This window comes from Pseudochaenichthys georgianus, chromosome 5 (genome assembly GCF_902827115.2).
Source record: "Pseudochaenichthys georgianus chromosome 5, fPseGeo1.2, whole genome shotgun sequence".
NCBI lineage: Eukaryota > Metazoa > Chordata > Actinopteri > Perciformes > Channichthyidae > Pseudochaenichthys > Pseudochaenichthys georgianus.
In genome coordinates this window covers 11291792-11312125 of record NC_047507.1, presented here as the reverse complement: position 1 = coordinate 11312125, position 20334 = coordinate 11291792, and the positions used below count along the sequence as shown (strand labels likewise).

Below are 20334 nucleotides of genomic sequence, written 5' to 3'. Positions count from 1 at the left end.
GAATTTGTACCTTTATGCCCATAACGAGCACACAAGTGAACAAGAGTAGAGTCAACAAGAGTACAGAGTACTTTTTGTGCGCACAAATTAGAGGGGGACAGCAAACACCTGTTTGATTTTGGTGACAATACGACTATCCTGGACAAAGTTATAGGGGGGGTGCCAAATCCGGCAGCCCCAACGCCTGGTCTGCCACATGTGGAAGCCCCTTTTTAGTTTTTCACCTGCTGAGCCCAGAGTCAAATGCTTTTTTTCTGTGCACAAACTAGAGGGGGACAGCAAACATCAGTGTGATTTTGGTGACAGTACGACCACCCTGGACAAAGTTATAGTGAGGGTGTCAAATCCGGCAGCACCAACGCCTGTGCTGGAAGTGTAAAACAGAAGTTGGGACTTTCCTACATTGTATATATAGGAATCTGCATTGATTAGACCTTTTTGGGTTAAAGTAGTAGAAGTCCTGAGTAGCTGGTCTGGTTCAGTCATCCCCATGACTCCTGTTTTGTGTCTGTTGGGGGACAGATCTCAGATGCCACATGTTTCGAAAAGAGCTTTCTCTGTTATAATGGTTGCTTTGATTACAGCAAAAATTATATTGAGGCATTGGAGAATAGACAAGCCTCCGCATATGAAGGAATGGGTTAATGCTATGGCGGAGACATCATCCTATGAGGCTATGCTCACTAGGATGAAAGGCATTGAAAATGCTTAGGACAATCCTTGGGAGCGTTTCTGGATACACATAAGGGCCGACAGAGACTCTATTTAATTTGAATGTTTACCAAGAATTGCACACTTTTTCTTTTCCATTGCTGAAATACCTAATTTTCTATTTTGTGATTTTTTTTCTTTTTTTCATGCCATCCAATGCCTGGACCACGGGGGAGAAGGATTTGTTTATGCAGTGTACTGCCAATGTGTGTTTGTTCTGAATGTAAAATTCAATAACAATTTGAAATACAAAAAGAAAGAAACATACACCAAGGTACAGGACTTTTTATGTTTTAATTTTCTTTATTTTCTTAAGATAAGATAAGATAAGATAAGATAAGATAAGATGGCATGTCCTTGCCAACCTAAAGGGGAAACCCCCCACCTCCAAGGGGCACAACAAAAGTAATGGTTCGAGTCACTTTGAATCAATCCAAATGCCCTATAGCTCAGTGGTCAGAGTACACAGTCCATATCCAGATCAATGTGAGACGTGGGGTTGAATCCCCAGCCTGATAGAACATGTTGGGCTGTATATTTAAAAAAAAAAAACACTGCATTATTTAAATTAACATTTGTAGTGTGCCTATAACAAAATATTATAATGTCCCATCTTTGCTTGAATGTGTTTCATGCGCATTTCAATATGTTCTGCTCTGTGATTGGACAGACTCCTCATGAATATTCTATAGACCCGGAAGTGGGGCGGTACTGCTGTTTTGCTGTCGAGTCACCTCTGTCAGAATGGAGGAAAACGAACTGCTATCATGCTGAAAATCGAAGGATCCCAACAACCGAGCATCATCCACCGGGAGAGTTAGACACAAGTCACCGTTTATCTTCACTGCTGTATTTGTTTATATAACGCTTTGCCAAAATGATGGAAGAAATCGACCGGTTCCAAGTACCTCCAGTCAACGGAGAGACCCAGCCTTTGGTAAGGGAGCAAACACAAAAACACATTTTATGCAAATTAATCTATTCAAAGCAACATTTTTGTCTCGCTTGTGGGTTTATCGTGTGACAGCTGTTTGACATAATCCGTGTTTGTGAGCAACCGCTAAGCAATCGTCAGCTTCAGCACAAACTGGAGCTTTGGGATGGGTGTAGATTGATATTGTAAAGATGGAAGGATAGCAGCTAACGGTGTATCTCTTCCGACAGTGATAACATAAATAATACATATCATGGTTAAATAATAAACACGCCTTTACTTTATTCTATAATATAAATTAAGCTACGCATTTGGCTCAAATCATTATTTATAAAAACAATCAACGTCACTATGCGCCTGTTTACATCAATATCTGACATAGTGGATTTTTTTTTTTTTACATTTCGTCATTTGGTGACGTGTCATTTGGATCAGGATGGGAGCTGGGAGCCTAAATGGTCGAGTGAACAGTATATCTATCCACACCGATGCTGCAGACTGCAATCCTCAGGATGGTTAGCCCGAGCAGGCCCATAGTAGGGAAATAGTCTCCTTCCATGATTTATTATAGGACAGACCTGCCAGTAAAATTAGACTGCAACTGCAGCCAGTGATGACACAATCCGTGCTTTATTCCCCTTTGCAGTGTTTATAACATACATATGTGTTTGGATGCCGGTATAAAATAGGCCAAACCTGCACACTGGACAATATCTGAAATGAAAAGTCATGGCCGGCAATAACTTACTGAACCACTGTTGTTGTTCCCTTCATTTCATGTTGAGTTGAGCTTTACCCATACAGCTTATAGATGACCATGGATCATTCTGACACACCAGCCTCCATACTTCAAACAAAGCCATCTCAAACAGCTGTCCCCCTTTTCTTTTTCCAAGTGTTTGCCTTAGGGGTTTAGGCAAAAGTAGAACTCCACGTTCTACTGTTCATTATCGTTCCCGTGTTCCCCAACCCTCCTAACCCCTGAGGCTAAACACAGCACATTTCACAGAAGAACATACTTCTGTGAAACAGAAAGTCTCCTTTTTAATGCAGCTGCAAATGCCTCTCCTTATGAAGATTTGATCAGTCTGCTCTCATGTTTCATCCAGTGTGATTTCTGTGAATGAAATGCAGTATCAGTCAGAAAACTCTTGATATTACAGAATTGATTTCTTATCACCTAATGTAAATGTAGAGTCAAACAACACAATCTTAAATGTTACCTTGCTTTTATGTGCAACTCCATCCTTTGAAACAGGCCCTCACATTTTAAACCGTGTCTGATTGTGTCACAGTAGCTCTGGCACACATGGCACGCATTTGAATGCTAATAACTTCATTGTGATTCCTAACAGCATGAATACATTTGGCACCTGCCTCCTTGTTTTTCTGCAAATTTCACGCAAATCAAACGGCTTCTTTTGCAATTTGAGGGATTTAAATCACTGATATATTGTATTTTATAAAATACCTTTCAAACTTTAGATGCAATTATTCACTTGGTATTTCTTATTAACCTACACTTTATTAAAACATTTTTTGCATTAAGCACAAGGACATTTTGAGAATGATTACTGTAGGCAACATCTAGACTGAGCCTGGCTAACATTGTCATAAGGATAGCAAGCAGCTGATTTATTGGTCACCTGATGTATCAGTCGACACTGCTATTGGCCAGTGGTCGGCTGTGATGTATAATCCTAGCAATCGCTTGCTGTGTCAGCAACCTTGTAGCCCTTCATCATCAGAGGCAGTAAAGGAGTCTGTGTGTGTGTGTGTGTGTGTGTGTGTGTGTGTGTGTGTGTGTGTGTGTGTGTGTGTGTGTGTGTGTGTGTGTGTGTGTGTGTGTGTGTGTGTGTGTGTGTGTGTGTGTGTGTGTGTGTGTGTGTGTGTGTGTGTGTGTGTGTGTGTGTGTGTGTGTGTGTGTGTGTGTGTGTGTGTGTGTGTGTGTGTGTGTGTGTGTGTGTGTGTGTGTGTGTGTGTGTGTGTGTGTGTGTGTGTGTGTGTGTGTGTGTGTGTGTGTGTGTGTGTGTGTGTGTGTGGCCAGCCACTTTTCATATATTAAAACCCTCATTGTGTCATCCCAAAAGTCGAAGGCTAGGTTATTATTGGTACACTTGCGTACGATTTTCAAGCAACTATAGGCTCTTAATATATAAACAGCCTATCACATTTTGGGTCTTTTCAACTACATTTTGTGAGCAACTCCTCAAAATAGTGGTGCATTAGGACTTTTTTTATACTAAGGCTGTGTGTGTTGGCAAGTTCTGGCGATACATTATTTATCATGATACAGGGGTTACAGTTAAATAAATCATGATTACTTTAAGCATTTATCTATATAAAATTTAAAATATATATATATTTTAGGAAAAGCATCATAATATGAAGAACACACCACCTATTGCAATCACAACAGTGGGATCGACATGTGCATTTATCACCTTTCCTGTGACATCCAATATCATAGCTCTACTTTTGGTGATAAGTGATTAATACTGTCCAATTACCTCCTTACACAATACATATAAAAAAATGGAAAGTGTTAGAAATTGTACAGGATGAGAAAACATGATATACTTCATCCTTATTGGATAAAGGTTTTTGAACTTTATTTCACATTTTTTAGGCCACATTTTAAACTGATGTAGTGTAAGCTGTTTTACTCTAAGACGGGTTTGTTTATTGTGGGATATACCCCGCTAGTGCGTATCAGCAATGGAGGCATATTATGTTGAAGAAGTGGCCGTGAATTCTGTCCCAGACATCATAATACTGAATCTCTTTCATTAATAACCGCCTGTTCTGCTGCATAATTTCAAAGGGATTTACTTGAGAGACAATTTGACCCTACCTCATCACAGTATCTGTCCATGGTGGAAAAAGAAGATCCTTTGGGGGAGCCTTAATGATCCAAGGGAAGCACCTGTCACAGAACAGAAAGAGCGTGTGTGTGCTCGTTACAGTGGGAAGGCCTCATCTGTGTGCTGTGCTTTCATGCTCCGAGTTCACTGTTGCAGCTCATGAATTATTCCAGCCAGATGAAGCAATGCTTCATCGCTAGATTAGAATACATCTATTGAATGCATTCAAGGTGAATGGCTTTAGTGGATCACAGTTTGAAGAAAAAAAACTTCAAGCTGTCATTCATCTCTCGATATTGTAGAGAAGTGGGGACATGTTGAGACGAATTGCTAAGGGTGGCAGCAGACTCTTTCTTTTCATCATCGAAATAACCTGCTGATTATTTTCTCGATTAATTGGTCTATCAAATATCCATAAATAGTGAAACATATCCAGCCCAGTTTCTCAAAGTCCAAGAGGAAGTCTTTAAATGTCTTGTTTTGTCATTATAAACCCCAGAGACATTTATTTAATGATGTTATTAAACCAAGAAGAAGCATGACATCTCCATATGTGAAGCTCAAACAGCTGCCCTTTTTGCACGAGTAATTTGTTTAACCAATAAACCATTATCAAAATAGTTGGCTACTATTTTCTGAGAATCAACTCAGCTCTAGTGAAATGTTGTGCTTGTGCGCATTACCGTGACATTACATGTATCCGTGTTGCGCTTTGCTGTTTTACCAGATTTTGTTTTTGGCAGGCGCCTTGTTTTTAAACGTGTCGCATGGACATTGATATGCAAAATAAGCCTCTCACTGTCCCTGCTAAATACTCGTGCATTTTTTATCAAGCTCTGTGAGATTGGATAAGCTTTATTGGTCTCATGGAACTGGCCTGAATTCCTAGAATATCTCTAGACCTTTTTATTTTGCAATCCCCTCAATCCCCCTGCAATCTTTAGAGACACTTAAGAGAATGATTAAAAAAAGAAGAAGTGTTTTTTAAAATAGATATCAAACACTTATAGTCTATAGATTGTATTTGACATTATTAAAATATATGAATACAAGTATGTGATAAGTGATCTGATCCCACATGTGATTTTTCAACTGTAAGGTTCTGAGTTTCAGCTCCAGTTATTTAATTTTGATCGTTTAAATATAGCAGACATTTCTCTGGAGAGAATACAGAGTGTTTGACAGCCAAATGCTCGGTAGCCTTCGCCCATGTGGCCTTTGGGGACCCTCAGAGTGCAACAAGGGGACGCCTGTAGGACCAACATAATGTGGAGCTCTGTCACGGAGCAGGCCTAGCGCGGCCCAGCTCCCCTCTCTCAATCTGGGGAAACCGTGGCTCCAACAGCAACCTCCCTGTTCTCCCACGGCCTCCTCCGCATGCCATCACTGCTCACACATAAAAGAACACTCAGACCTATTGATGCTGCAAGCCAGGCAGCTATAGTTGCACATAGGCCTGGGAAATCTTGCCAGGGTATTGGACACATGCGGGTCCTAAAAAAAGAGCTCATGTTGTGGCCTATGTGGGCCACTGCTAGCTGGTGATGAATCAGATGGTTGCTCTTGAGTTGAGTGTTCCCTCAGGACCGTGTTTAGGCGCCAGATGACAGTATAGAAGAAGTGGATTCTAATTGTATTACTAAAAGCCTTGGGTCAAAGTTAAAGTCGGCTTCTGAATTAGCAAACAATGTAGTCTATGAAGAGACAGGACCCCAGGATATGTATCGGAGATATATGAGATTGTTCTAAAATAAGATGTCACATGTTTGTTGTTGACATTGTTATTAGGGGTGTAAATCGCAAGTGTCCCTATGATGCAATATATATATATAGATTATTTGGGCAACAGTGCGATCATTCTGGTATCACAAAGTCTGCTACCAATACGATTTTGATTAGATAAAATTCAGGGGCCTGGGATCGATTTGGGAAAATCTATTTGTATCAACTCACAAAAAGCAATTATAATATTATTTTATTACTGGGTTCTTCCAGACACGTAAATGAGAAACAATCAATAATCTTCGAGAAAAAGAGTACAAAAAGATACCTCTGTTGTTCATATACTGTGTCACTACTCTCATGTTGAAGCACTGTTTGATGTTCATGAAGGAGGTGCGCTTTCACAGAAATGGTCACCCAGACGTGCCTCATGAATTTCAAAATAAAGGCGCTTTGCAGAGACTATGACGTGTATAGACGTCTTTACTTTGCATTAATCATATTGCATAATCTATCCTTGATTGATACCTTAATACATAGCACTGTAACATTGATAGCTGTTGTACATTTATTTAATATACTTTTTCATGCTTCGTTAAAACTATTCCCTCTGCTTTTAATTTTAGGACCCAGCTGCATCCTCCACCTCAGAGGCAGACCCTGACACAAAGGGAGAGTCTGTGGCCATGAACTACAAGCCCTCACCACTGCAAGTCCAAATAGGTATCACAACACGCTGCAAATCAATACATGCCTTTACAGTGACTATAGTTACATTTGAACAGGAGCAGTAGCAACGAATAGAAAGCTCTGTATGCAGATTTGTGTTGCACATCATGAAAGGTCAAAGCAAGTCTATTCGACATCAGTTAAACATAGATCTAGTACCATCCAATGTTCAGAGAGTATTACATGTCAGAGGTGCCCTAACATTTCTGAGCTGCCACTGTTTTTGTACTGCCACAACACTGTGAAAGCCACGCTCCACTATCCTTGTTTTTATTTACTCCTAAGGGCTCTGTTCCAAATACATTGCCAACAAACATTGTTTTCTGAAACCCTGAAGTCAGCATTTCAAAAATGTTCAAGATTGCATCCTGTAAAAGACATTTATAATGAATCAAATGTCTTGCCTGTGCTGGCTACAGAGACTCGACTATAATGTATAGCGGCTGTCGAGCAGATGCAATGAAAAGTCTTTTCTTTTCAACATATTTGAATGTTTTTTTCAACTAAATAATCCACAACTGACGGTCTTGAAGTTGAGCTGTATTGAATCATTTAATGATGACCTCACATCCTGTGGTTGCCCAGAGAAACAGAGGGATCTTGCCAGGAAGGGATCAGTGAAGAATGGCACTGTGGGAAGTCCTGTCAATCAGCAGCCCAAGAAGAATTCCAGGACAAGGTAACAGCTTCCACCGCCTGCTCATTTCCTGTTGTGTCCTCCAGCACAAATGTTACACTTTGCATCCATTTGCATCTCAAGCAATATGTTATTGTAACCTGCGCTCGGCCTGCTAATGAAGCCGTTATTAGCTGCCAACCTGCTTGGGTCATTAGACGCCATTTGACTTCGTAATGCTACAACTACAACGCACAACAAAGCTGTTGAGAGGAAGGGGGTGCGAGTGGTGAGCATAAACCCAGTACAACCCACAACATTGACAACTGGCTCATCTGTCTAATCCTACTCCCCAGTGGATTAGTGGAAATATAAGAAAGGCTACCGACTGGTCTGGACTCAGTCTCCGAAGGGAAAGGATAATCGAGACACGCCTGCAGTCTGAAAACTACAGATTAGCCCCCATTTTTTATGTTTTGTGACCCGTTAGAAAAGCAACATTTACAGTACAATTATACTGTTCCTCTCTTCCTGTGTTAGGAAGTATGTTGGTGTGTGTTTCAGTCGGAATGCATCCAACTGCTCGGCGAAAATGGCTTTTTCAAATCTGTCCTCTTTGTGTCTGTCCGTCTCCTTTTCTGTGCTCGTATTCAGGTTGGTCGTGCCAAATAAAGGCTACTCGTCTTTAGACCAGAGCCCAGATGAGAAGCCCCTGGTGGCACTGGACACTGACAGGTATGTACATTATTTACTAACACTAAAATATCACACTGTATGGAAAACAACTTTGTCAGGCTGACCTAAAAGGACAGCACATGTTCCATCTTGTAGTTCTGCAGGTCTCACTCTGTCCTCATGGTAACATTAATCCATAGAGCAACTTGAGAGAGTTCTTAACAGAAGGGATCCTAAAAAGGGGGTAACGCCTCTCCCAGGGCGCAGGATTAGCGGATAGCGGGGTGAGGATTTGGACGGGGAGAAGCGGCTCAGAGGGAAATGTGTGCTCCCTTCCACTCTGTACCAGCAGCTCTGCATTTGACGCAGATGAGTCCCACCCTTTGTGTCCTCACCAGGGAAACTCTCATGTGAAATGAGCACTCTGCAAGCTAACCACACTTGCATCATGTATTGCATCATGCACACACCCTCTGACGAGCTTTCGGGCACACAGGACCCCCGTTTGTTTATTGTCCACATTTTAGTTTCACGTGAAGAGGCTTTATACAATGACACTCTGTTCTGTTTGTTTACAGTGACGAGGGCAGATTACTCGTTTAGTGGAAAAAGCCTGTTTGCTGTTTTGGCCTGATATTTCTACTTCTTTGAACATGTCTGTAATAAAAAGGGTTGATTGTTGCCTGTAGTTTGTTGAACATGTCGCTACAGTGTGAACATCCAGCCTCATTGTTAAAGCCAATCGTTTCATAGGACTCAAGAGACGGCAGCAGCATGTTAGCTTTAAAGGGTTCTTTAAAGGGACATGTGGCTTACTACTCAGTCTGTGAAAGTGGTTGTAATGTTTTCATGTGTAAGAAAACTAAGTAAAAAATTAATAAACGATACAATAACCTTGAATGACCTTTTTGGAAACAGAATACAGAAACAATTTCTCACCTACTTATTGAGATATCCCATACATTTGGATGGAGAGGGAGTCACTAATTTAAAAGCTACTAAATCTTTCTACACTGTTACATTAAAGATATTATTATTCACTATGATAATTATTAACAATAAAAAAAATATATACAGTGACTGACTTTATATCTTTATCCTCCAGTTTTTTTAATTGAATTATTTAAGTCTTCTAATATTCAAATGTTATGTTCTCAATATGTATTTATATAACTTATATCTGACATGTCTGTGTTGCGTTTTTCAACTGCATTTGAAGTTTCTTTTGTGTATTATCATTTTGTAAAAAAAACAACTAATACATACATACTACTTATTTGAAACAGAAAGTCTGCAGTATAGACTGGGACCACATATTTGAAAGACAAAAGAGCTTACAGAATTGCATTATGGGTAATGAAGGAGCCACCTTCTATTGGCTTACCTATACTTCGCCTAAAAGTCAGGATATCTCAACATGTGCTGCTCCGAACTACTCGTTAAAAAAAAGTGACCATATGTTACTATTGTTTGGACCGTCATATGTTTGTGTCTAACTTCTGCTGTCTCCTGTCTCTCAGTGACGATGACTTTGACATGTCCAGATACTCGTCATCAGGATACTCCTCAGCCGAGGTGAGATGTCTGAGGGACCAGGTATCTATACACGCATTATACTGTTTCACTGCGTCATATGGTGAACCCCCAAACATCAACACCTGATCACCCAGTTCCATTGTCACACCAGGTATCTGTGCACCCATTGGAAACATATGTATACTGTCTTCTCGGAGGACTCATAGTCACAATCATCTGTAATTATCTCTCCATAAGTCATATCCAAGTTCCTGTTTCATTTCTTCCTCTTAGAGTAGAATATATTTTGTTATGTTGTGCTTCTTGACTCCCCTCATTGCCACCACTGATCTGCCTGCACTATACACTGCTGCCTTCTGTTTCTGTAATATTTAATTTATTCGGATCACCATTGTTTTGAACACCGATATTAAGATTTTTGGAATTAACATAAGACTAATTTAACCAACAAGGTGTCTCCCGGCTGAAGGATTTGTCAAAATTGTCCCGAAGCTTTGCTGATACTGCTCTTTTTGCATCCTCAGCAGATCAACCAGGACTTGAACATCCAGCTCCTGAAGGATGGGTACCGGCTCGATGAGATCCCGGATGACGAGGATCTGGATCTGATCCCCCCCAAAGCAGTCAACCCCACCTGCATGTGCTGCCAGGCTGCTCCCTCCACAGCCTGTCAAATCCAGTAGCACCACCCCCCTTCCACCTGCACAGAGGCCAACTACTGACCAGAGTGGCAGAAAGGAGGAAGAACTATCGGCTGGCAGAGGCACAAAGGGGAAACTAGGCTTTATAAAGGCTAAATTAAGAGATGTAGATAGGTCTTGAGGAGAAGAGTCAATATGTACAGTATCTGTGCACGTTCCTCCTATGGTTGGATCTGTGCATCTTACTCGATTGATGGCAGAAACATTACCTCTAAAGGAAAACACGTTACTTTTGCTTCTTCTTCTTCCTTTGACGTCCATCTCATGCTTGTGGATAAGGACCATGAAAGATGTTGGAGAAGAACCGAAACAAAATTGGTTGACAGGGCGACATTACCGTGTCATCCATGGAGTCCACTTCTACTAGTCTACTATGGTCAGATTGGATGGACAAGAAGAGATTGGAAGTGTTGTAGTGGCCATTTTTTTTCTCATTTGTTTTAGCCAGTCTGCTCTGTCTTCCTGTGTATATATGTGTCAAAAGACATGTGGGTCTGAAAATGTCAAAGAAGGAAGTGCTCAGCCATCAAGCTGCTGATGAAACACTAATGCTTACACTCAAAACACTATGGGAGTAATTCCAGTTTTCTTTTTCAAGTTTTTCTGTTACACCAAGGTTGTTTTCATTGCTTAATTGTGTCGTATTCAGTTAAAAGAAGCTGAAAACAAATAGTTTTTGCATGTTGCCTGTTAACACTGTGTCCTAATGACCGGCTTGCGCAGTTTGAATCGACCTCCTAACACATCCTTGTGCTGACGATACATTATGTGAGGCGTGCTCTTAAAAAAACACAAAGTTAGTTAAAATGTAGGTACACTCACTGTAATTTCAGTCGGTAGAGAAACGGTCAAAGATAATCTCAGAACATCTCACAAGTTGGCGCGAATCTACTTTGTGTTTGTCCATGTTAGCCCCCACGTGTGTGAATGTGTACAAGGAGCACAAAGGCAGTCACCACCATGAATGTTGTTACAAAATATTAATAGGAATATTAATACGTGGCTTAGAATATGTGCAAATACATAGAACATTGTGCAATTTTGGCCATACCTGTTGTGGGTTCAGAAGAATGTCTTTAAAGTGATTCCATATTGCCAGAATGGAAATGATGAGATTTTTTTGAATGGTTGTACATTTGCGCATATTCCGCTTTAGGTATTAATATAACCGATTTTTTTTTATTTGATTTGGAGAAAGGAAGTGTATATGTAGCACAGGACACAGCTGTGTATTGTCAATGTTTTTTTTTTTGCGATGGATGTTTCCCACGACCTTGAAGAGTACGTTTTTAGGAAGTACCGAACGCATATAGTTTATTTGTCACGTTTACATCACTCTAAAGACATATCTAGAAGATGAAGTCACCTGCATGTGAATCTGCTCTGAAACAACAGATCCTTTCCCTAAACACAAAATGCACATCTGATGACACCTAAAAAAATATTTTCTATTTAGCAAATCTTGAACCTAGATACACTCTTATTTCTTTTCATATGACTACAGTTCGAAGTATTTGTGCACTTTACACTGTGGTGCAAGTTCTTCTCTCGTCACAAGCTGAAGTGTATTCTGTATGACTCGTATTCAAGGGACTTGAGATTAGGATGTGAAATTACTATGAACAACTTTATCTTGATTCACTTTGTGCACATATTGCAGCGTTGTATAACACATTGCATTCCTCTTTCATAACTGTTGATTTTTGTTAACACGTTTACATTTTGTGTACATTTACATGAAAATCCATACAGATACAACTGCGGAAAAAGAGCATCTCTTTGAGCTTCTTTGGATAAAGATGTGCCAGATCTGCGTACATGTAGGAATGGTCAACAAAGGAAGAGGTGTTTCTGCTCTGGTCAAAGGAATGACTGATAGTGACGTAGGTAAAGGAACTCAAAGCGACTTGGGAAGAGAACAAAAATGCTAAATCCTGTTAATCTGTTAACACTTAAAAGGGCATCTCCTTTACATGATACTGCCCCAATGTTTCTGCAGCATTGAAATTACAAAAGTATTTGAAAAAATGTAATTGGCAAAATACGGTGCCATGTGTGTAGATTTTAAAACGACTTGCATTAAGTAGAAAAAATACACGAATAGTACAATAGGCGACTAAAATGGCTACTATAACTACAGTTAACACCAACATTGAGGAAATGGTGCTGAGTTTCTTTTCTTCTTTCTTTGACATCATGCCATTTGATTCACTCACAGGCCAACATTGTGTCACTGGGTTGTGTAGCTTCACTAATCTCTTGACTCTAGAATAATGTGTTGTAACATAAGCTATTTATTTGCAGTTGTGCGTTTTTAATTTATTTTCAAGATTGGAAAATAATCCATATCCAGACTGAAGTTTTTTATTTTTTGTTTGTTTGTCAGGTGCTTATAATGATGATTGTGAACTGGTTCCATTTAGATTTTAACAGTGTCAAAGTTCTGTGTATAGTGCAACATATCAAAAATAAATATTAGATATCTGCAGTTGGAGGGTGTCTGGTTTTTGTAATTCCTTGTTATGCCATTTCATTTTTAAGCAATCTTTTACACATGCCACCAATAGACAGTCTCATTAGGGGATGAAGTCTACAAGGAAGTCAAGTGCAACTCTCTCCAACTGTTGTCCCTGCAGGAGATGCAACAAATAGCTACTGTATGAAACCTTTTGCTGCCCACACAGAGTCTCTGCGGGTGATGTGTGATTATCTACTCAAGTGAATGAGGGTAGAGAAAGATAGAGGAGTAGTGAGTGTGAGGGGTGGGGGGTTGGGTATTTGTGATTAGCCTTGAGTTGATCCTTTGGAAGCAGATGGCGAATGGTGGCTTACCTACAGTACAGGAGACGCCTTGAATCCCAGGAGCTAGTTTCATGTCCGAGCAGCAAGGAGTAGCACTGAGGAAGACCTAGGACGAAGGTTCATGAGACAGGAGCGTTGGGAGACTGGTGAGGAACATTTACCTGCAAACAAAAAAGATAGTGGAACTAGTCTGTCATCTGTCAGTGTTATGGAGACTACGGTACACTCTACGTGACCATATGGATAGCCAACCTTTAGACTTCGAATACAGCAAATATCCTTGCCATAAAAAAATATTTGGACTCTATTGAAATCATATGTAGGCTACATTTGAATGGCCTTGTATGTATGGCCTGGTCTCTACTGATATCAGGACAGAAGAAAGTCAACACAACTTCCATTGCAGACTGAAAACCCACCTGTTTCAACTACACATTGGTCAAAACATTTAAAAACCTAAAAAAAGTTGCACTTCTGTATCTAAGGTTTGGCGTTAATTGAAGCCAATGCAGTAGCACTTAGTGGTTTGGCATAATGAAAGCTAATGTACTTGCAGGACTTTTTTTTGCTATTTTCAGTTTATATCATATCTTCATGGTTGATTGCACCTGTTGTTACTTTGTATAAAAGCATCAGCTCAATGAAACGTAATGTATTGAATGAAGCTTCCTGTAACGTCACCCTTCCCTCATACTGTAGATTGAGGCTATAAGTGGACACAGGCAGGAAGTGACATCATGTTGCCGAGAGAGCTGAGTGTAGCTGCCGTGCTGCTGCTCTGCGTACAGTCGCTGCATGGCTCTGCTTTCCATCCAGTTTCCTCCCATGAGTTCACTGCCTACAGGATGCAACAGTACAACTTAGTACAACAGAAGTATGGTAAGTTCAGAGAGTTGCACATCCAGTGCTGGAAAGTACATTTACTTACAGTTTAAGGTAGTTTACCATTCATTTTATGCTGCTTTTTTACTTCTAGTCGCCTCTATTAGAATTTGTGCTCCATTGCATATGTCTCAGAGTTGCAGTCACAAGTTACTTTTTAGATTTAACATAAAGCAACATATGATTATGCTGTTGATGTGAATACCACAAGGGATAACAGCTTAAACTTAAGAAAGAGATATGAATACTGTTACATTTGCTAACCAATCAGGATTGGTGATTTAATAAGATTGAGATGCGATCACACTAAATCGCCGCGCCAAATAAGATCATTGGTGTAAAGTAAATATTTATTGGTGAATAATTATTACAGATGCACATTTAAAAAATGTTGCTAATTGAAATCAAGCCAATTCAAACTAACAACGTGTCTCATTTATAGCAATGTATACTAAGCTGATATTGTTTGCATTTCAATTTTTATCATAAATAAATAAAGCTCAGATTAAAATATTACAATATTCTAAAATCAGAATCAGAAATCCTTTATAAGTCCCACAGTGGGGAAATGTACAGTGTTACAGTAAAAAGTGACATAGGTAAAAAAGGCATGCAATATTAAAGAGAAAGCTAACTTAATATAGAGAAGAAAAGCACACATTAGTAAGACACAAAATAAAGTCAAATAAGTGTACATCCATGGCTAAAAAGGATGAGTATCAACTTCAAGAACTTAGTGACAGACGTATTATTTCCTTTTGTATTTCTGCTTTGAAGAACAGCTTAACATCTAAGTGGCCTGTGTTCATTTCACACTCGTGTGTTCAGGTTGCCGTGGAGCCATCTTGGGGGCGGAGGCACGCTCAGCAGACGAGCCGGTGCTGACCCGCCGCTGCGTCATCATGAAGGTGATGGACTTCACCACAGAGAAATACCTCGAGGCCCAGAGGCAAAATGCTGCTGCCATCCTCATCCTGCTGCCCACAAATATCTCTGCCGTCCCCCACGATTCAATACAGGTAACAAGTTGCTTCAGGACATGCTGCAAGGCAACAAGTACAAATAATACAGCATCTTTTCTGATCCATCAAGCCGTTTCTGAATGTCATATCTCACATCCTCGTGCTCCAGGGTAAACAGCCTGCTTAAGTGTTAATGATCACCACACCACAGGGCATCAAAAAGAGTAGTTTCAACAATCCTCTTTTCCCCTCGCAGTCCTTCATGGTGAGTGAGAGTGAGGTCTCGCTGAAGGAGATCCTCATTCCAGTATATGTGGCGCCTGAGGATGAGAAACTGCTTATCATGTATGAGGAAGTCAAGCAAGCTGCAGCCACCAGGACCTTGTCTATATTCGTCAGAGGTGAGCGGTGCAAGAGGTTATTTTTACTGTGAAGATGCTGAAAAAACATTACACTGAGGTTTATATGCTTTTTCATTTTTGGCAGTCCTTCGAAGTATGGTGACGGCTACAGCCTTTCAGATGTCGTTGAGCAACACTGCTGCCATAAAGAGCAGCACTGACACCACCTTCACCACGCTGGAGGTGAGTATGGGACCAGGACAGATGATTTCAAACATTTGATTGACATTCTTCAGCTTTCAAACTGGATTAGTTTGGCTTGTGATTAGTCGTTATTTCTGCATGTATAACTAGTGATGTTTTCTTCAGGGAGTGCTTCCCGGAGCCGAGGAGGATGCGCCCACAATCGTAATCACCGCCCACTATGATTCCTACGGGCTAGCACCAGTGAGTTACATAAACATTATGAATCCAATTTTCAGCACTGTTTGGTTGTTTCTATGCAAACTACTAAAAATATCCAAATACAATATATTATTTTGCACAGGACTGTCGAGGAAAATTATATAAAACCCTCCAGGGGCATGACAAGAGGAACTTTTAGGAAATACAACTGAAAAGAAATACAATCTACACAGTTGTATGTTCTGCATCTATGAATGCTTTTAGAAAAAGCAAAAAACAGAGACTAAGTACATAAACTTAAATACTTGTATTTTGTCTACTCCATCAAATATTTATAATACAGAACAAATCTAGAAAATAATGCATCATGTTTATAACGGTAAGATAACACTTTAGCTACCTAGCAACATGTACAGTAAAGCTTTAACATTAAAAAATATATATTTTAACTTACTTTAATACTACTTTACTTTTTGTTTTTAAAATACATGTGGACACTAATGTGTGGAATAAGTATGGATTTTATAATTGTATGCAAATATGTCTTGAAAAAGGTGTCAAGGGTTATTTTTACATTTGCTGTATAATTCTTTCTCCATTCATATATATGTTTGTGTTTTTCCCACAGTGGTTGTCGTACGGAGCAGACTCTAATGCCAGTGGCGTCACCATCCTGCTGGAGTTAGTTCGTCTCTTCCAGAAGCTTTTTAGTAGTCCAGGCACCAAACCACCGTGAGTTACAGTCCCCACCCAACAGAACGACCTTAACATAAGGTTAAACAAGCTAGTTAGTGTTTATATGTGTCCACATTTCCCAGTGATGCTAAAAGTTGGCCTACAAGTATAAAAGTACAACAAGCTATGAGAGCATACCTTTTTTATTATGAGTGAAGAACATAAAAATAAAGTATTTGGTGGAGGCAGATAACAATTCTTGACCATGTTCTGATTTATGTTTGGTCGTTAGATTCAATCTAATGTTCTCCTTAACTGGAGGAGGAAAATATAATTTCCTTGGCACAAAGAGATGGATTGAAAATCATCTGGACCACGCTGGTGAGTTTTTCTTGAAGTGTTTGGACTACTATATCTGAACATAAGCAGCCCATTTAAATTGTTCCTCCAAACCTTTTCACTGCAGAGTCCAGTCTGCTCCATGATAATGTGGCGTTTGTGCTGTGTTTGGATACACTGGCCAACAGTGATGAACTGCACATGCACGTGTCCCGCCCTCCTAAACCAGACAGTCCCATACAGTCTTTCCTTGAACAGCTGGAGGAGGTAAAGAAACCTTACTGCTAGGTCCAGAGAAATGGACTTGGTTTATCTCAGTTTTCTTGGACTTCAAATGTGTGAATTCTCCTGCAGGTGGTGTCCTCCAGATTCCCCTGGGTGAAGGTGGGATTGGTCCATAAGAAAATCAATCTTGCGGAGTCCTCAGTAGCGTGGGAACACGAGCGCTACAGCCTGCGCAGGATACCAAGTTTCACTCTGTCTCGTCTTGAAGACCCCAAATCTGAGCTCCGTGGCTCCATGCTAGACACCATGTGGGTTCTTAATTCTGATTCTGATTGTTAGACACTGCATATGAAGAGATGATGCAAAGAAACACATAACAGTTGTATTGTGTCTTCCCACAGGTCACAAGTGGACTTCAGGAAAATGAAACGTAATGGCGTCATTTTAGCAGAGACATTGGCACGTTATATGTACAATCTCTCTGACAAGGTGATTACATGCATACAAACATAACGCATAATAGACACTTTTCATCTGCATTTCATTGTAATTAATCTTTTTGATCTCCCTTCATTTCCACAAGGGTTCACCGAAAGATATGCAGGTGTTCAAGGGCCAATTGGTAAGTTTCTGGTTATTTTGGTAAATATAATCATTTATATAATGCATCTTGACAATTGCTGACCTCTGGTGTTAGTTTATGGGAACTGCAGTGTATATCAAGGGCCTGGGTCCTAGTAGTAGTTTTTCTCGATTGCTAACACACATTTTTTTTTTAATTGCTCAGTTTAACTTTCTCAGAACACTAAACACAATTCACAAAACCCCTCACCCAAAGTGCAAAACACCTCATTTCTCCTGCTAAATGAAGAACTACCCTCAAAACTACATAAACACTTTCCAAATGCAAACTTTAGCACCAAATATAACACACTTCATTGATAATACTAGATGGTTTGACCACCCAACTACACACTGCTGAGCATACTCTAAAGCACTTTCATCTGTTATGGGCTGTGCTCTGTACAGAGAGGTTTCTGCAGAGAAAGATTGCTTGAGTTTACAGAAATACAGTAAATGAAGAAATACAAATGAGTTGTTGAAAGAAATCACATTTTATTCAAAGATAACACTGTGCAACATGCATCTCAGCACACAGCTACTATGCTTCGGATCTCTCTAAGGGGGATGCATTGTTTGCCAAAACCCAGTTTGTAACGGCTGCTTCCTGGGCCTCATTGGAAACCCTTAGCCTTCCACCTCCTCTTCCTCTTCCTCTTGCTCTTGCTTCCATGTTGGCTTCCATTGTTGCTGTAAGAAAGTACTCACCTGTGGTCTTTTCATAGTGCTAACATCCTGATTGATGAGCCAACAATGATGCTACCAGGTGTTTGGTCAGGTGGAACGTGTTTCTTGATCATTGGTCCATGTGTGAGGCATTTTGAATATCAGTGTTCTAAACCTGCCAACACGTGACTTTATGTCAGATTCCCGTGTCTTACGTGGAGAAACGTGTGCAGAGGTTTGCAAAAAGTGCAAATTGTGTGAAAAGCTGAAAACGGGTTTAGAGTTTTGGAGATTTGAGCCGATGTTTTGCTCTTTGAGTGTCAGTTAAAATAATTGTGCTTTATGTATAATTGTAGTGTGTTAGCAATCGAGGAAAACTGTAACTGCAGCTTGTTAATTCAGTTAATTCAATGATTGGAGGCATTTGACTAAACCCACTATTTAAATCTATTTGTAGTGTAAATTGTAAAGAATCAGGTTTCTCATGGGTCCATATTGAGACACCTTGACCATACAACTACTTGTATGTAGTACAATGGAACATGAGACCTTTCCTACTTTCTTCTTTTTGTGAATAAACGTCTACATTCTGGCTGTAGGACTTTCACGACAGTCGCATGTCGAGTCTGATGTCCTCTCTGACATCGGTCCCTCGGGCCACCCAGCTGCTGGATAAGGAGCCAGCTCACATCCTGCTGGTTAACTCTCTGGAGCACGAGTTCAAGCGCTACCTGCAGCAGGTTCACAGACACACCTTCCGACAGGACAAGAAGTACGCTGTAGACGAAGAAGCAAACACATGCTGATCAATGCAGGAGGAAATCCAACAATATCACTAATGATCAACCATTTCTCTTCAAACAGGGACCCTGACATTACCTTTTTTGATCAAATGAGCCAACAAATTGTGATGTACAGGTAAATATTTCTGTGTTCAAATACATCTTGTGCTTTCTTTTATTTCAATATGTTTGGACTCTCATATGCTTTTTCTTCCAGAGTGAAGCCTGCAGCCTTTGATCTGTTCCTCGGCGGCTGCATTGCGGCTTATTTGGCAATCGTTTACTACACCATTCAGGTCCGTAAATGTACCCTTTTTACATTGTCCATTCATACCGTTTTGCACAGCACCCTGCACTTCTTCTTGTGCTTTGAACACTTCCGGTTTGTCCTCTCACAGCATCTGTCTGTTCTCTCTTACAGAATTTTGATTATCTCTACGTAAAGCTCAAAGCGGCAGCGAAATACAAGCACGAGTAAATAACACTGAGTCTATGGCAAGGGCTTTGAAGTCTGCATCGCACATGTCGGACGTCTGCTTCCCTGGCTGTGCAGAACATGAAAGCCATGCAACAAGAATCTTCTGAGGCTGATCATCATGCATAACTTAAAGAAGCATGCATTTGCTTTGAAATGTTTATCCATTTTTCTATCAAATACACTGCACTGTTGTTGTTTGGAAGAGATGTAGAGAGTATGAATAAAAGGAAGAGTTTGGGATTTGCCTTGCGTCAAAGTATACTACAGAAGGGAACACAAACTAGTGATTGGATTTGATTTAGAGGCCCAGTGAAGGTCGTTCCTGCCACATCATTACTATGATTCCCCATGTCCTCTCTGCATCTGTTGACATGGATTTGACTGGGCTTAACGTGGCTGTCAACAAGGCCCGACCACTGCAGCGAGATGCACAGCCAGTTCCTGTCACAGATAACTCAGTGAAAGCAGTGGAGACACAATGGCACCCTACAGCGCTTTGGTGAATTATTGATGCTCATGTGGCATGCTGACAGTGAATAGAGGTGACCCTGGGTGGTGGGAGATTCTTAGAAATCCCATCCCTGCTCCAGTTTGTTCCAGTTCTGCAGCTCAGATAAGACTTATGTTGCTTTAACTTTGAGGCAGCAAAAGAGCTGGAAGCCTCATGT

The 20334-nt window shown here is 40.3% G+C and overlaps 2 protein-coding genes across 4 annotated transcripts; both read left to right on the top strand.

Moving 5' to 3' along the window:
• Positions 1 to 1411: 1411 nt before the first annotated feature.
• fam219aa (family with sequence similarity 219 member Aa) lies at positions 1412 to 12976 on the top strand. 3 transcript variants are annotated; one of them, XM_034082997.2, is made up of 6 exons: positions 1412 to 1648; positions 6858 to 6954; positions 7546 to 7639; positions 8231 to 8311; positions 9772 to 9826; positions 10315 to 12976. In XM_034082997.2, the coding sequence occupies exons 1-6, from the start codon at positions 1589 to 1591 to the stop codon at positions 10468 to 10470; spliced, it is 543 nt and encodes a 180-aa protein (XP_033938888.1). In that variant the 5' UTR covers positions 1412 to 1588; the 3' UTR covers positions 10471 to 12976. The 3 variants fall into 3 exon arrangements, with proteins under 3 accessions (XP_033938888.1, XP_033938887.1, XP_033938886.1); XM_034082996.2 differs by having other exon boundaries at positions 10312 to 12976; XM_034082995.2 differs by having other exon boundaries at positions 9772 to 9847; positions 10312 to 12976.
• A 377-nt stretch (positions 12977 to 13353) lies between these two features.
• On the top strand, positions 13354 to 19891 carry LOC117446673 (BOS complex subunit ncln). The gene is made up of 16 exons (XM_034082994.1): positions 13354 to 13436; positions 13990 to 14169; positions 15001 to 15191; positions 15391 to 15535; positions 15621 to 15718; positions 15845 to 15922; positions 16509 to 16612; positions 16848 to 16936; positions 17022 to 17161; positions 17249 to 17427; positions 17521 to 17608; positions 17703 to 17741; positions 19006 to 19178; positions 19271 to 19324; positions 19406 to 19484; positions 19610 to 19891. The coding sequence occupies exons 2-16, from the start codon at positions 14028 to 14030 to the stop codon at positions 19664 to 19666; spliced, it is 1656 nt and encodes a 551-aa protein (XP_033938885.1). The 5' UTR covers positions 13354 to 13436; positions 13990 to 14027; the 3' UTR covers positions 19667 to 19891.
• The last annotated feature ends 443 nt before the right edge of the window (positions 19892 to 20334 follow it).

Excerpts from the sequence above, each read along its gene's own strand:
- fam219aa (XM_034082995.2), top strand. The coding sequence starts at position 1,589 with ATGATGGAAGAAATCGACCGGTTCCAAGTACCTCCAGTCAACGGAGAG. Across the intron at positions 6,955-7,545 it reads ACCACTGCAAGTCCAAATAG|AGAAACAGAGGGATCTTGCC; the intron begins GTATCACAACAC and ends GTGGTTGCCCAG. Across the intron at positions 7,640-8,230 it reads AAGAAGAATTCCAGGACAAG|GTTGGTCGTGCCAAATAAAG; the intron begins GTAACAGCTTCC and ends GCTCGTATTCAG.
- LOC117446673 (XM_034082994.1), top strand. The coding sequence starts at position 14,028 with ATGTTGCCGAGAGAGCTGAGTGTAGCTGCCGTGCTGCTGCTCTGCGTA. Across the intron at positions 16,613-16,847 it reads AGTCCAGGCACCAAACCACC|ATTCAATCTAATGTTCTCCT; the intron begins GTGAGTTACAGT and ends TTTGGTCGTTAG. Across the intron at positions 17,609-17,702 it reads TGTACAATCTCTCTGACAAG|GGTTCACCGAAAGATATGCA; the intron begins GTGATTACATGC and ends CATTTCCACAAG.